Genomic DNA, 12,825 nt, shown 5'->3' with positions numbered 1-12,825 from the left:
TCAACCAAGTCTTAAAACATTTGTTGTTATCTTATTATTTCCTTGTATTGTGTGTGGTTTTTTACTAGTTAGTTAAGAGGGCGAATAGAGATTTTTTTTTTTTTGGTCAAAGGTGAATATAATTTTTACTTCACACTATTACTATCTCACACGTCTTTTACTCTATGTTAACCATTCTCATCCTACAAGTATTTATTTCTTTTAAAGAAATATGCTAAATCTCAACTTTAGGGAAAATTTTAAATGAGGGTCTAAAGTGCAATCATTTTTTTCAAAAAAAAGATCAAAAGTGAATTTTATTTCAAATAAGGACATGAAATTTCAAATTGTTTGAAATAATGACCTAAAATGGCCAAATTATCTCAAATAAAGGCATTTGGCCAGCTAGTGACTATTGGGGTAAAAAAATTGTAACCATGTTTTTTTTTAAATTTTCCATCTTTTTCCTTTTCCTCTTCTTTTTTCCTATTCCCTCTCTTGTGCATCGTTGTTGATGGCTGGTGGAGGTTGCCCGCCTCAGGCACCCTTGCTCGGGCTAGCGAGGTTAGGCCAAATCTATTAAGGGTTGTCTTGCCTAGGGTGGGTGGGTTGCCCCAACAATCTCGCCTAACATTGGCGAGGGTGGCCCTCGCTTGAGTGGGAGGGGAAAAAGAAGAAAGAAATAATAAGAGAAAAGAAAAAGAAAACATAAAAATTTAAAAGACCAAAATACCTTTCGTTTTGAGAGGGGTATATGTTTTTTTTTTTTTTTTTCTTTTTGAAATTGATATGATGACTTTAGACTCTCATTTAAAGTAAGTTTTATTTTAGACCTTTATTTGAAATGATTTGACTATTTTAGACTCTTATTTAAAATAATGCTTATTTTGGGTTTTTATTTGAAAAAACAAGAGTATTTTAGGTTATTATTTGAAATTTTCCCGCAATTTGATGTAAAAAATACCTCATAAATCTAATAATAAAATTCCCTCCGTCTCTTTTTTTGAAAAAAAAGAAAAAAAGTGGGGTGTGGGGTTTAGTAGCGAACCGCCGCGCAGCGGCCATCCTCGACTTGCATCCGGCGAAAGCCCTAAAACCCTAATTCCCAGAACTCGCGCAGAACGGAAATGGAGATCGATCGAGCCGACGGCCGTAACCCTAACCAGCTGAGGCCTCTCTCTTGCTCCCGGGGCGTCCTCAACCGGGCTCACGGCTCCGCGAGCTGGGCTCAAGGTACTCCTCTGCTCCTTTGCATTGCGTTCTTTCGCGTGATCGTTCTGATGATCGAGGCATCCGGCTCGTTTCGCGAGCTGTTCGATAAAGGTGCTTCTTTTCGGCTCGAATTCGTCTGAAATCGAAGTGGGTTTTGTTTATTTTTTTGGGGGGGATTTGGGTTTTGTTGCTTAGGGAGTACGCAGGTTCTTGCCGCGGTTTATGGGCCGAAGGCGGGGACGAAGAAGAACGAGAACCCGGAGAAGGCTTCCGTCGAGGTCATCTGGAAGCCCAAAACAGGGCAGATTGGTGAGAATTCTTTTGCCCTTTTTTGGGCGTATGCTGCCGCGGAGGAGTGCGCACGCATTGTATTGATTCTCGTGTGATTGCAGGAAAGCAGGAGAAGGAATATGAGATGGTGCTCAAGAGGACGTTGCAGAGCATCTGCATCCTGACTATACACCCGAATACCACGACCTCGGTGATTGTTCAGGTTAGCTGCTCGCTTTATGCATGAGTCTCTGTAAATTCGATGCGTGGACGCATTGTTTTACTTCAATGAGCGGAGAGCATGCTAGATTCTAGATGTTGGTTGTTGCCCTTCAGTTGAGCTTCGCGCCTACTGTATGGGTTTAAGTGTCCTTAACTGGTCTATCGATCCTCACCTTATTTTGGCAGCTAGATGTAACCCGTAGGCCAACATTTTTTCAGAGTTAATACTGCGTTTAATCAGCACTACACCTATTAGCTTCTTTATTGGTCTTGAACTTTGACAGTCACTTTTGCTGAATTCTAGTGGAATGAATCTAAGATGGCTCATCTGGAAAACTTTGGTGGCTTGAGAGTTCTAGAATCTGAGACAAACACCCACCGTGATTTCGTTAATGTGTTTTGCACACCTCTGGAACTTCAAAGGTTCCTTTTAGCTGGATTTTGCTTGATTTCTTGTCCAGCTGCTATTTATGATGCAAGACAAGTTTGCTATTCATGATGCAAGGTGGTCAGATACAATGATTTGAGTCTGTCACCTTTTTTCCTCATGCTGGGCGATCTATTCTATTTTGCAGGTTGTCCATGATGACGGTGCTGTATCCATGATGACTAAAATTATATATGCAAGTGATTTCTGCAGTCTTTCAAAATGCGTCATCGTTTGGGGGTTACATAGGTAGATAATTTAACGAAGGCAGAGATGCCTAAGATGAAGAATTAGTTAGAGGTCATTCACATGGAGATAGTTCTTGTAAACTTTGTCTGTAGTGTGGTGTATGACCCATTAAAGTACCTTTTTCTGTTTGTTGTCAGACATTGTATCACTAATTAGAGTCTATTTGATGATCGAAATATTTTAGATGGCGGTTGGCCTTAGATGCTTGTGATGGCTGAGATCAATCTTAAACGATGTTGTTTGATCTGGGAAAATATTAGAGATTGTTTTTGGGAACTAATAGTGGATGGAAAGAACAGAAGCAGCTTTGAGAGTTTCTTGGGTATGAATTTGTCCTCTTCTGAATTTTTGCCATATTTTGGACAGTGTCATAGCTTGAATGGTGGTTTAGATTTCTTCGTGAGCTCTTCTTGCCTAGGAAAACAACTAATACCAAGAGAAGACAATGTGTGTCACACTTCACTCTCAAGTACTACAATAAAGGCTTTATTAGCTGTGACTGTTCTCGACGTTGGGTTTATCATTTATTGACAAATGGACCAATAGAGCATCTTCGACTTTCTTGGCATGCATATTTTAGTAAATATTGCATGCAAAATTTCAATTCTGTTACTTATGAGTTGTTATGATGAAGCTTCCTTGACTGAATCTTGGTAGCTTCTCCCTTGTGCCATAAATGCATCATGTGCTGCTCTTGTAGATGCTGGCATTCCTCTGAAGCATCTTGCTGGTAATTGAAGCTCATCGTTCTTTGTATAGCTTTTCATGTCTTGTAACAACATGAATTGAAATTTCTACTCATACAATTGTTGGTTTATGCAGTTGCAATATGTTGTTGTTTGGCTGACAGTGGACTCGTGATGTTGGACCCTACTAAGTTAGAGGAAGAGGTGACTTTTTCATCATGGAGTTTTATTTCTACGGTGAACAATTGCATTAATCGATAAGTGCAACCCTCTCTTTTGGCCATTAAACGTCTAGATGTATGTGATGAATAGCTTTATTCATAGAGTTACTTTATGATTCGTGGATGGTGAAACAAGGTTCTATTTGTTTAACCTAACACAGACGAGATACCATTGCTTGAAGTGTCATTGATGTGGGCAGTTTATTTAAACAGTGAACAGGTTTTTCTCTTGACAATCTTTCTTTGTTTTCTAAAGAAAATTGGAAAATATGCATTTTTGTTGGAGTCTGAAGTATTTATTCTTTCCCTGGACTAGCTATGACACGGAATGCATATTTGCATTTAGTCAGGGAGCCAATGACGTATGTTTTCTGTTGAATTTTTGGGCAGAAAATGAAGGCATTCGTGTATCTGGTTTTACCAAATTCAATCCTCTCTGTCCTTCCTGAAGAATCATCATCAGTAAAAGGTGAACAAATGGAACAGGGGCTTATCACATCTGTCACTCATGGTGTCATGTCAGGTATTAAGTCCAGATGATTAAATTTATCATCAAATGTTTCCTATGGGAAACAGACTTTTTCAATGCATGAATTTAAGATAGCTAAAGCTTTTGGTTTCAAATTGTTCCTGATTTTGGTTTCACGTATCTTTGTGCAACCTAATTCTGAAATTTTGTTCGCTTCTCTTTTTTCAAGTGGATGATTATCTTCATTGCTTAGAACGTGGTCGTGCGGCAACCTCAAAAATGTCTGATTTCCTCCGGAGAAATTTACAACCACAGCTTTCTAGTGACTCATCCAAGGCAGGATGAATCCACCACTGCTATCCGTAGTTTGTACTTGATATTGACCCCTTGTAATTGTCTTTCTTTCTGAAAATTTCATTAACTTTAGGGTAGTTCTTTCAATGATGCTGCACATAGCGGGTATATATGTGGCTGACTTCCACAGAGTTGTTTTAGACATCTATTGATAAGCAGTTACACATATATAATATATGTATGTTGGCGATCTTGCTGTGATCTTTCTTTTGGAGTGCATGTTTGGTTGCAAACAAGAAATTTCAGGTAATGAATAACCTATAATTCCTCTCATCCACTCGAGCTAATAAACACACATGCTCATTTATACAAGGTAGTTTCAACTTAGTTTTGATCCCCAGGTGCACTCTCGTACATGTTAACCTGTGTAGAGATATATCCTATTCTTGGTGCATGTGCACCTTTCTGCTATAAACATTGTCTTAGCCAGTGGACATTTGACTATCCCTCTTCTGTTAGCCACATGAATTGCAAAATTACTGTAGGATTGTCGTTCACTGGCATTTACAGATGACATGCTATTATCAGCTTTTTTTTTTTTTTTTTTAATAAAGAAAAGTGGGTGAGGAATTTGCCTTGGCTGGGTTTTCACCTTGAATTCGAGATGGCAAGAGTTTGAGGACAAGTAATTTGAATCAGCTATAGGTTTGTGATTGTGGATGATAGTTGCCATCCGCGCGTCTTCTGACTATTGAAAATGGAAGTTCAAGCTTTGAAGCTCTTTTTCCAGCATTCGTTTCAATTCTTTCAACCGATTTGGCAACTTTCAGCTATACAAAGTTAGGTTATTTACCAGGTCGACATTCATCTTGATTTCGACCTTTCTTTTTTTTCTTTGAAACGATTGACTGGCTTTAAACTTGATTTGATTATCTAAGGAAACCCAGTTGGATTCAAAGCCAGCCAATTGAAACAAATTTTTTTTCAAATGAAGACTGTCTTCTTATGGTTATATGGTTAATAACACTTGTTGACACCTAGATTTTGGCGGTCAAGTTATTTATTTATTGCATAAAAAATTAGGGATTAATTTTAACTCCTAAAAAAATATAATAATTAATTACATAGCATTTATTTATTATTATTGCATTTGTATTGGGTTGATAACGGATGAGTTTCATGATAACGGATGAGTTTGATTTAGTTGAGTTTGATTTAGTGGTTCTAAATTTTAAATTGATAAGTTGGATTAAGTCTATGAAAAGAGCAAATTGACTCAAGTCCGTATTCTCGAGAAAATATTACGAACTCATCTTTGCGAGATTTCAAACTTAAGAAAAATCCCATTGCAATTTTGAATCATTGATAATATGTGATAAAATCGGTGGAGATTACTCATTTTTGCAAAGGAAATCTAGAGGAGGTATTCAAAAAGAAATATTGCGTTCGGAAAAAATCTTTGTGAGTTTTTTTTTTTTTTTAATCACGTTGAAGCGGTTTTTTTTCTCGATTTGTAGGTAAAAAATTCAACACAGAAAAGAGAAAGCCTTTTTGTTTCTTTCTTTTGTCTTTCGATCACTCGGCAGAGGGGATTTCTTTGTTCGTTTGGGAAAAGCAAATACAAAAGACAAAAAAGGAAAAATTCATTTTGGGGAAGGGGTCGAAGTCAGCGGAATTTATACTGAGAAAGGACAACAGGAACAGCGAAACAGCAGAGGGAGAGAAAAACCAAAAAAGAACCGCTCCGCCAACTCTGCGCCGCCGGTCTCCTCGCGCCACCGCGCCTCCGCCCGCCGTCCCGCCTACCGCCGGAACCCCTCCTCCGCCCACGAGCTTGCGTCGCTGCTTCTGCCCAGAAGCCGCGAAGCCGACGCCGCCTCTGCTGCTGCTGCTGCTCTTGTAGCACCTCCCGCTTCGTCGGTCCGCAGCGATCCGCGAGCCCCGCGCCTGCAGCCGCACCGCCGCTCGGCCCCTCGCGACGCCAGCAACCCGGGAAGCCGCCGCTGCCTCGCCGCACCGGCCGCGATCTGCTCGTCCCCCTGCGAAGCCGCTGCTGCCTCGCTGCTCCGCCCGAGAACTGATCGTCGAGTCACCACCGCCCGTCTTCGTCGCCGACGCCGACGCCGGCACTCGCGAGCAGCCCTTCGCCCGAGCGCCGACGTCGACTCTGCTGCAGCCGCAAGCAGCCCTCCGCCCGAGCGCCGCCCCTTTGCTGCTGTGCCCTCCTCCGCTCGCCGGGCGTCTGCTGCCTCCTCGCCGGAGCTCCGACGACCGCGACCTCCGCCCACAGCTGCCCACCATCGCAGCGACCCATCCTCGCGAGCCACGCCGAGCCTCCATCGTGGGTAGCCGCCGTTTGCTAACCATCGTTTAGAAGCCCAAAATCCCAAAATCCCAATTAGGTAGATTTTTTATTTTATTTTATATTTTTTGTTTCTTTATTTAAAATATTTCGTGATGCATAATTGAAATCCCCACCGTTCCATCTAATTCGCAACCGTACACATTTTTTTTTTATATTTCATCTTAATAAGATTTAGATGAAATAATTAATCACGCGCAATAAAATTAATATCTTGAACTTTAAAGCTTAATATTAATTTATTGATTTTATCAGTGAATTAGTCAAGCTTCCAAGTTTGAATGATAGATAATATCTTTGATGACCGTGAATGATTTGGTGCATATCTTTTAATTGTTTTGTTTATCCCAAAAATGCAAAAAAATTGTATTTGTATTTCATGTAGATTAAAATTGATTTTCTTAGGTAAAATTGCATGATAGAATAATTAGATTTTTTTATATGCATGTTTAGATGGTATCTAGGTTAGATAAAATCTTTTGAATTAAATTGCATGACGAGATAATTTTCTAAGTTAAGATGTCATAGACAGAGTGGAGGTAAATTATGTAATGACTATTAGCATGTCACATCAATTAATGATGCGGTGTGTGACGAAAGATATAATATCGTGTTGTCCTTGGTAAATTGAGACATCTTTGTCCAATATGGTCCAGCCTAACTTAATGTCCTCTTTGTATGCAAACTAAGCAATAACGTTGGCCGGATAGATCTTCAAATGATAAAATAATCCTTGATTTTATGTGGATAATTAAAATACATAATTGCATTGCATTGACACAATAATTATGAGTACATAAACCCTGTGTTAACCCCTTAGGTAGAAGGAGAGACAGAGAGATGTTGTCTTCTCATATGGCGCTTCAAGTGAACTGCTCTGTGCAGCGGCCCTCCATTTTCATCAACTTTGATCACTTCAAAAGCAGCATCTCTCAAGTTCTTAAAGTATCTCTCTCTCTCTCTCTCATATCAGAGTTGACAAGGTTGATCCTTCTCTTTGGTTGAGCTCCCCATTAGAGTTGACACTAATATGTAGTCATGTCTATAAGGTGATCAATTAGATTTTCCTTTGAATGGCGATGGTTATTTCACTTCTCCTTCAATTACAAGTTTCTTAAATCATGATATGCTCATCTAAATTAGAGTCCATCATCAGGAGAAATGGGGTTAATAATTCGAATCTTGTAGCAATAACTGATATTCATAAACAATGACTTGAACGGAAATATGATATGCTAAACTGAATTGAATGTTGCAACTCCATGAGCAGCCATTGTCGAAGAATTTGCAGCAAGCCCCTATTCGACTTGATTTTCCCAGTGCAATCAAGAATGCGTGTGTGAACACGTTGGATGTATTTGTGAGTTCAGTGTTTGAGTTCATGGACCAACCATTGCTACCATCTCAGGTAAACTTATCCAAACTACATTTCATTTTAGACTAGTCACTAGGGGTGTGCAAAAGAACCGCTTAGATCGGATCGGATCGGACCAAAATCGGCAATTCCCATGAGAGCTAGTTTGATTCTTGGTTCCATGGAACCGATGAGTACTAGTCCACTTCTCGGTTTTAGGCGTGGAACTATATGCCTAGCCATCTGGACGAGATTGTATATATATTAAAAAAAGACATCCCATCTCAATTACTTAATTATTATGTAGTTTTTCGACCAAATATATATGAACATACATGTATATTTGTAGTTATTGAACATTATTGACTAATTTTTTTCTCTTGGGCGTGTAATAGGATTAACCCTTTATTTATTTTTTATTCTAATCCATTACTTACTTTCTCAACCAAAACAAAATAAACAAATGTAGAGAAAGGAGAGAATCGATTGGAGATGTCCATAAATGTTGCATCGTTTTGTTGTCATGATACAAAATTAAGAGCCAACGGCTCGTTTTTTAATGGTATAATTACGTCTATCCTTAGCCATTTCCATGATTAAATTAGGTTGACGTTGAAAAAAAATGGATCAAGCGATTAATATGTTAGGAGTCTAACTCTCCACATGTTTCTAGTGCTGGGAAATTATAAGAGGATCACACTATGACCTTAGAAGAAATTAAGTTTTTAACTAGCGAGCATTGTTTATTTGTTTCACCCTATAGTTCTCAATCTTTAATCAAAATTAATGGCTCGTAATTTTATCCAAATATAAGGCCAAATAAAATTTGGTGCTTTAAATAGAAAATAGGTTCATCGTGATATTAATTAATGAATCCAATTTTGTAGGGATTGAGGACTGATTCCATGGACCCACTTGGGAATCGGATCGGACTGGCGGTTTGGTTCCCGGAGTGGATCCATGAAACCAATGGATGGATCTCGGTTCCAATTTTTCATAATTAGTTCTTAGTTGGCGGTTCCCGATTTTAAAGTAAGAACTGTCCACCAGACCATGCTCACCCTATAGTAGTCACAACACCATAGTTATATTGAAGATCTTGTGAGAAGACGATTGGTTTCTCCTTGAATCATTCGAGTTGTGCAGGGAAATTTCGCTCCAGTCAGTGAATTAGGAGAAGCTGTTAACGTCGACGGCATTGAAGGGACAATTCCGGATGATTTTCCGTCGGGCGTTTACATTAGAAACGGTAAGGACACGCACTATGCCAAAATTGTGTCTTGTAGTGAATGGTTTATCTCAAATTTTTTACACAAAAGCCAGACATTCAAATGATAGGCCTATGGAAAAAAACAGATAAAGGAGACATGACATAGTGAGCTATGCTATATATTTTATGAATAGTCGAATGCGATGCAAGTGCTCGACATAAATCATCGTACAACAATACAATATGCAAAACAAAATGGCCTAGTCGTACAAATTTGGCTATGGCCATGGAAAATGAAAGGATAACAACATACACTCGTTCTTCTGCTGTATTTATCTAAACTTCCTACCCGATAATCCATAAAAGGGTAATGTCCACATGAGATAAAGAAAATTCAAATATGATTCCCTTTGTGACTCATTCCAAGATGTCTGGCTTTCACGAATGCTTTTCATATAAATAAAATTTCGTTTAGCCAGCAATGTTGATATTTTTTCTGTTTCTCACGGATCGCAGGGCCAAATCCTCTCTTTGGAGGGCCAAAATCAGCCAAATCCGTATTTGGACAGTCGAGTCACACTTGGATTGATGGAGAAGGCATGCTTCATGCCGTGTACATCGACAAAGATAGTGATGGGAGATGGACTGTCCACTACAACAACAGACATGTCGAAACTGAAACATACCAACTAGAAAAACAAAGGAACAGACCATCCTTTTTACCCGCCATAGAGGGTGATCCACCGGCCATTTTGTCAGCTTATCTACTAAATTTGGTGCGTTCACTGATCTACTTAAGTTCCTCTTTCATACTTAGCTTATTTATTGACACATGCAGTCTCGGCAATTTAATTCTGCAGTGCTCTAAGAGCAGTACATCATGAACATCTCATATAAAGCATTACTGACCAAGAATTCTGCCCCATTTTAAACTGCTTTCCAGTTGAGATTTGGGACAGTGAACAAACTGATTAGCAACACTAATGTTTTTGAGCACGGAGGGAAATTCTACTTGATTGCAGAAAATCACATGCCTCAAGAGATTGACATTTTTACACTAGAGACTCTTGGCAATTGGAATGTAGATAGAGATTGGAATCGACCATTCACGAGCCATCCAAAGGTGTGTCTTCATGAACCTGCACAGACATAAGCATTGTGCATTTCTTGAATATGACAAATAAAAACCAAACTGCCCAGTGTTTTTCTTCATGTGGCAGAGAGCTCCAGGTACAGGAGAGTTAGTTATAATTGGGGTTGATGCAGTAAAGCCTTTCATGGAACTCGGTGTCATCTCAGGTATTTTTCTAAGAACTTATTAAGGTGAGCTTCATCCAATTTCATTGTCAAATTTGGTAGTATCTTGATGGCCTTTTGATTCAAATTCAGCTGATGGGAAGAAATTACTTCATAAAGCTGATCTCAAACTCGACCGATGTAGCCTCTGCCACGAGATTGGTGTTACTCAGAGGTTAGCAATATATTTGACAAGTACACATCATGGTTCCGGCATCTATATAAGCTTTGCAATTATAAATGTAGACACTGGCTCTGCAGGTACAATGTGATCATGGATTTTCCACTTACAATAGACATAAACCGACTCGTCAGAGGAGGACCGTGAGTTTCCTGCTGTCCTTATTAGAACATTCATTTTCTTGCCAATTCCCATCCTTTCATACAGACTAAAAATTAAAACAATGTTTGACTAGCGGCAATATTTTCATTCATCTTGTAGATTGATACGATTCAACAAGAAAGAGTATGCAAGGATTGGGATAATGCCTCGCTATGGTGATGGAAACTCCATGCAATGGTTTGACGTTGAAACAAACTGCACATTTCACATTCTGAACTGTTTTGAGGATGGCGATGAGGTAAAATAATCTGGAGTTAAGCATTCTTTTTTCCGAGGATCATTTTTCGAAAAGCTACGGACTTATTTCATGAAGCTGAATTACAGGTTGTAGTGTGGGCGTGCAGGGCTCTCGAATCAATCATCCCGGGCCCTGATTTTGGGTTGGACAAATTCCAATGGTTCTCTAAGAGATTCAAGCCAATTAAATCAAGTGAAGAAAATGTCTCTGCAACAGCTGAAGAAGAAGAAGGGTCATTTTTTTCGCCTGCATATGAATGGAGATTAAACATGAAAACCGGAGAAGTTAAGGAAAGAAATCTCACTGGGACAAAATATTCGATGGACTTCCCTATGATCAGCAGTAACTTCACAGGCCTTAAAAACAGATATGGATACACCCAAGTTGTAGATTCCTCAGCAAGCTCAATCTCAGGTGACTATAATATAGAATACCATTTTCCTCCGAATTTACAGGTCTTTTTTACCAATCGTTCTCGATATCTATTCTGATATGTAATTGTGATGAGCTCAGGCATGCCCAAGTATGGTGGCCTAGCCAAGTTATATCTTGACCATCCGAGAACTGGAATTTCCTTGGTAAACAAAGGCTTTCCCCAACTTTGATCTTGTCACCTTTTCTTTGATCACAGTAAGGTCATTAACGTGCCATTTGTTCTTCTATGCACCAGAAAGAGAACCGGTTCGAAGATGCGATCATGTTGGATTATCATGAATTCGGAGAGAACATCTTCTGCACTGGTGCTGCATTTGTCCCTAAAGAAAACGGATTTGAAGAGGACGATGGCTGGATAATCACTTTCATTCACAATGAATCAATTGATACCTCCCAAGTACATGAATAATCGCAGCACTTACAATCTTTATTGATGATTTTTTTTATGTTGCATCTAGATTGAGGCATTTCCGTTACTGGATTGCAGGTATATCTAATCGACTGCAAGAATTTTTCTGGCGAGCCCGTTGCCAAGATTACACTGCCCTACCGAGTTCCATATGGCTTCCATGGAACTTTTATTTCCCAAACGAAGCATATTGATCCACAGGCATAGTAAATTGTGCACATATATGAGAAGTTGCAAATTGTTAAAGTTACTTTAATTGAGTTATTTTTTTATTTTCAGAGATTTATTTCTTTTTTTACTTACATAAGGGTATTATGGTCATATACAATTTATATTTAATATAAACACAATGGGTGTAGGGTTTCTGTTACTATAGAAATTTACAGCCCCCTCTTTGTTTCTTTCTTTTACGTTCTCCTTCTCCTCCTCCTCTCTATTCCTTCTCTCTTCCTTCTTTCTCTCTTGCAAATTACCCGCCGGTTCTCTAATGAGCTTTATGACATGGTATTAGAGCAAATCTAACTAACTGATTACTTGATCCTATTGCTGGTTTGAGAGTCCCCTAGTAACCCTATTTCTTCTCTGGTGCACAGCCACCTAAAGCTGCAATTTTTATTTGTATTATCTTCAAGTCTTGATACATATGAGATCAGAAGATGTTAGATTCATTAGGTTTGGTTTGTGAACATGGATTACAACCCTTACTAATTAGTGGATTCAAGAATCAAAGTACTTCATTGATTATGGTTGATTGGTCTCGTTGGGTTTTCGTCAAACATATAATTATTTAAATCGATATTTCTCATCAGATATTTTATTCTATACAGTAGTCTATATTTATGAGTTTTCAACATCCTTTTGGTGGGAAAAGTACACTATCAGTGCCATAAGTTGTGTACAACGCTCATTTTGGTGCCAAAAGTTTCCGTCCGATCACTTAAGTGCCAAATCGGAGGAGAAACGATCACTTTAGTGCCACCGGCGAGAGATTCTGGCCAAAATGATTACGTGATTTAAAAAAAAAAAAAAAATCGACAAGGCCTTTAAACGATGTCATTTTCTGTCCTCCTTAAGAAAACGACGTCATTTTGCTGTCCTAAGTGGATGGCCTCAAGAAAACGACATCGCACAACTCATTTGGGTTTTTTC

At 39.0% G+C, this 12,825-nt stretch overlaps 2 protein-coding genes across 2 annotated transcripts; both read left to right on the top strand.

The window, feature by feature from the left end:
- The first annotated feature begins 1,000 nt into the window (after positions 1-1,000).
- Positions 1,001-4,292, top strand: LOC104437777 (exosome complex exonuclease RRP46 homolog). Its single transcript, XM_010050802.3, has 8 exons — positions 1,001-1,212; positions 1,387-1,500; positions 1,584-1,684; positions 2,259-2,279; positions 3,017-3,089; positions 3,182-3,249; positions 3,657-3,789; positions 3,965-4,292. Exons 1-8 carry the CDS (start codon positions 1,107-1,109, stop codon positions 4,078-4,080), a joined length of 732 nt encoding a protein of 243 aa, XP_010049104.1. The 5' UTR covers positions 1,001-1,106; the 3' UTR covers positions 4,081-4,292.
- A 3,228-nt stretch (positions 4,293-7,520) lies between these two features.
- On the top strand, positions 7,521-11,987 carry LOC104437776 (carotenoid 9,10(9',10')-cleavage dioxygenase 1). Its single transcript, XM_010050801.3, has 12 exons — positions 7,521-7,799; positions 8,892-8,994; positions 9,472-9,731; positions 9,899-10,078; positions 10,176-10,254; positions 10,345-10,426; positions 10,513-10,575; positions 10,694-10,832; positions 10,919-11,246; positions 11,346-11,410; positions 11,503-11,664; positions 11,755-11,987. Exons 1-12 carry the CDS (start codon positions 7,641-7,643, stop codon positions 11,881-11,883), a joined length of 1,749 nt encoding a protein of 582 aa, XP_010049103.3. The 5' UTR covers positions 7,521-7,640; the 3' UTR covers positions 11,884-11,987.
- The last annotated feature ends 838 nt before the right edge of the window (positions 11,988-12,825 follow it).

Source organism: Eucalyptus grandis, chromosome 3 (assembly GCF_016545825.1).
Source record: "Eucalyptus grandis isolate ANBG69807.140 chromosome 3, ASM1654582v1, whole genome shotgun sequence".
NCBI lineage: Eukaryota > Viridiplantae > Streptophyta > Magnoliopsida > Myrtales > Myrtaceae > Eucalyptus > Eucalyptus grandis.
Note: the sequence above shows the minus strand (reverse complement) of the source record. Positions and strands in the feature narration are given on the sequence as shown.

Coding starts and splice junctions, on each gene's coding strand:
- LOC104437776 (XM_010050801.3), top strand. CDS start 7,641: ATGTTGCAACTCCATGAGCAGCCATTGTCGAAGAATTTGCAGCAAGCC. Junction 8,995..9,471: donor GGGCGTTTACATTAGAAACG/GTAAGGACACGC, acceptor CACGGATCGCAG/GGCCAAATCCTCTCTTTGGA. Junction 11,247..11,345: donor CTCAGCAAGCTCAATCTCAG/GTGACTATAATA, acceptor TGATGAGCTCAG/GCATGCCCAAGTATGGTGGC.
- LOC104437777 (XM_010050802.3), top strand. CDS start 1,107: ATGGAGATCGATCGAGCCGACGGCCGTAACCCTAACCAGCTGAGGCCT. Junction 1,213..1,386: donor CTCCGCGAGCTGGGCTCAAG/GTACTCCTCTGC, acceptor TTTGTTGCTTAG/GGAGTACGCAGGTTCTTGCC. Junction 3,790..3,964: donor CACTCATGGTGTCATGTCAG/GTATTAAGTCCA, acceptor TCTTTTTTCAAG/TGGATGATTATCTTCATTGC.